This window comes from Penaeus monodon, chromosome 32, assembly GCF_015228065.2.
Source record: "Penaeus monodon isolate SGIC_2016 chromosome 32, NSTDA_Pmon_1, whole genome shotgun sequence".
Lineage (NCBI taxonomy): Eukaryota > Metazoa > Arthropoda > Malacostraca > Decapoda > Penaeidae > Penaeus > Penaeus monodon.
Genome location: NC_051417.1, coordinates 8,106,567 through 8,108,883, shown reverse-complemented (window position 1 = coordinate 8,108,883; position 2,317 = coordinate 8,106,567). Strand labels below are relative to the sequence as shown.

The 2,317-nt window shown below is 39.2% G+C and overlaps 1 protein-coding gene across 2 annotated transcripts in view; it reads right to left on the bottom strand.

Moving 5' to 3' along the window:
• The window catches only part of LOC119593471 (male-specific lethal 1 homolog), an 18,979-nt gene extending 17,359 nt beyond the window's left edge, over nucleotides 1-1,620 (bottom strand). The window contains exon 1 of one of the 2 annotated variants that reach the window (XM_037942400.1): nucleotides 960-1,620. In XM_037942400.1, the coding sequence (XP_037798328.1) occupies nucleotides 960-1,316 (357 nt within the window). In that variant the 5' untranslated portion in view covers nucleotides 1,317-1,620. The remainder of the gene's footprint in view (nucleotides 1-959) is intronic. The other variant, XM_037942401.1, reaches the window with a different exon arrangement.
• Nucleotides 1,621-2,317: the final 697 nt, after the last annotated feature.

The window sequence follows — 2,317 nt, the reverse complement described above, 5'->3', positions numbered from 1 at the left end:
TCATCACTGAGTTATTAGTCAAAGTCATGTTATCTGTGTTATGAAACTTTAATGAAATAACAGATAGCATAATTTAGATAAATAACTCAATTATAAAATAAGACCAAGAACATTATCATGGTCTGACCTTGAGTAACACAATGCATCTCCATCATTTCCAATTACCGAGTCTCAGTTCATAAACAAGTGTTAAGATCAATATCAAGATGAATAGAAAAACACTGAAGTCAACATCCCAGCATTAAAACTATTACCTACATCTATTCAGCACAATGTGTGCACTTTTCTGAACTATTTGTAAAAAAAAACGTATTTCAAAATTAGCAATAGTCCAATCAAAAACGAGAGATCTGCATCAAAGGACTAGTGGAAATCCAATCCGCAAAATTATAAATAGGAACAATAACATGACATATTGAGATGACACCCATTCATTAAGGTGTAATGATTAAAAACGTTCATTCATCCCGTTCATCGCGATCAGCTGACTCCTTCCCGCCATTCATGCGGACGAGGTCTTCCAACACACAGTTTATCGCTTTTTAATCTCTTATCTCTTAAATCAAGTTTCTGGCTGCTTTGGTTGTTTTGATTCGATCTGACTTGACCAAATTTCATGAAATAACGATCCCGAGTTGGAATGTCATTTAAAATACGAGTATTGGCTCTGACATAGACTCTCGCTTGAGCCCGACTACTACTACTACGCTCAACGGCCATGATGGCATGGCGTACGCCGTCTTTTAACGTTATTTCCATAAACCCGCTTTGACAGTACACCGAAACCTTAAAAACCTAGCCGAATGTCTTGCTCCCTAGCTCTATCCAAGTTTTTCGTCAAACAAAATAATAATATCTCTGAAATAACGGCTCACGAGTAAATTCAAATAACTATTCTAGAGAGGGTATTGCATCAGTTAAGCATAATGTAAATAAACTTTGTTTATATTTTGACTTACGTTTTCGTTTTCATCTCGAAGGATCTTGATCTGCTTGTCCTTGGCCACCAACTGCTCTGCTTGCTGTTGAATTAAATCCAAATGTAGCAAGAGGAGATCTTTGAGATGCTGCACTTCCAAGTCTTTTCCCACTGATGCCTTTGAATCTGAACAACCTATGTACATGTGGTCAAATTCCACCGCCATTGCCAGTCTGTTCTCACTCTCCTCCGAGGTCGTCATAGAAGATGCTGTCACCTTGCCACGAGCTCCTCCTTCGCCTCTCCTCCCTGACACTCCGTCAATCTCCTCAACCGACACCAGAGATTCCTCTATCGCATTCTTATCACCGTTATATATCGCCACCGTCCTGGGCATCTCGGACTTTAAGTCAGCTTAAATGTTCGGGAGACACTCGCTTCTTGCATTATAGCAGAGTTCGGGGAGTCCACCGGCGGCGTCAAAAGCTACGTAGCTCACGGAAATCTTAGTATACGCATCATCTGTTGGCTGGAAGGATCAGCTGCTCGTGGCGGCCCCATGGTGGATGCGCGTCCCTCGCCTCCCCGGGGTTTAAAGTTCGCGTCGGCCCTTCCTCCTGTTCTCTGTCATCCCTCCCCTCGCCGACCCTGCTGCATTTCGCGCAATTGCGAGTCTGGAGTGATGGAAGCTCGATATTATGGCGAGAGTGTAATGTTGGCGATATGTAAAAATTTAAAGGTGCGTGACGTCATATGTATGGCTCGCGTTGATTGGCTGAAGGATGCGTCATTACAACCGCGGCTTTTCAAGTCCTTTTCTGCCATCTTCGGTTATAAAAGCAAATTGTTCTTGATTCTTCAATTACAGTCATATGTTTTAGCATGAATAACACTTATTTATACTAACGATATTAGTCCAGCACCGACTGATACACCGTTGTTAAGAAATTCGATAATGTATGAGACCGGAAGTGTATGGTATTTGCTCTGATACCTGTATGTAGTCTCACCTCTATATTTATCCTAAGTACTTTAAACTATGTACATTTTTTATATTGATTTTAATTCATGACTTAAAGGCAAAATAATACATAAAGTGAATTACCAAAGAAAGAAACAGCATTTCCAATATATTTAAGTAACAAGTACGTGCATTTATAACCTTGGAAAATATTGGCTGGTTCATTGATTAGCGAATATTTGTATTGTTGTTTCGCTTCTATATCCTTCATATTGTTTCATATATCCATCAAGTTTATTTTTAATTGTTTAATTTCTGGTGTAAATCTCTCGAAATGAGTTTTTAAAGTCATTATTATGTTCATACAAAATTAAAAGTACTAAAGTTGCTATGTAAACAAGATGAGCGAATATAGAGAGACCTTGTAAGGAAAGCTT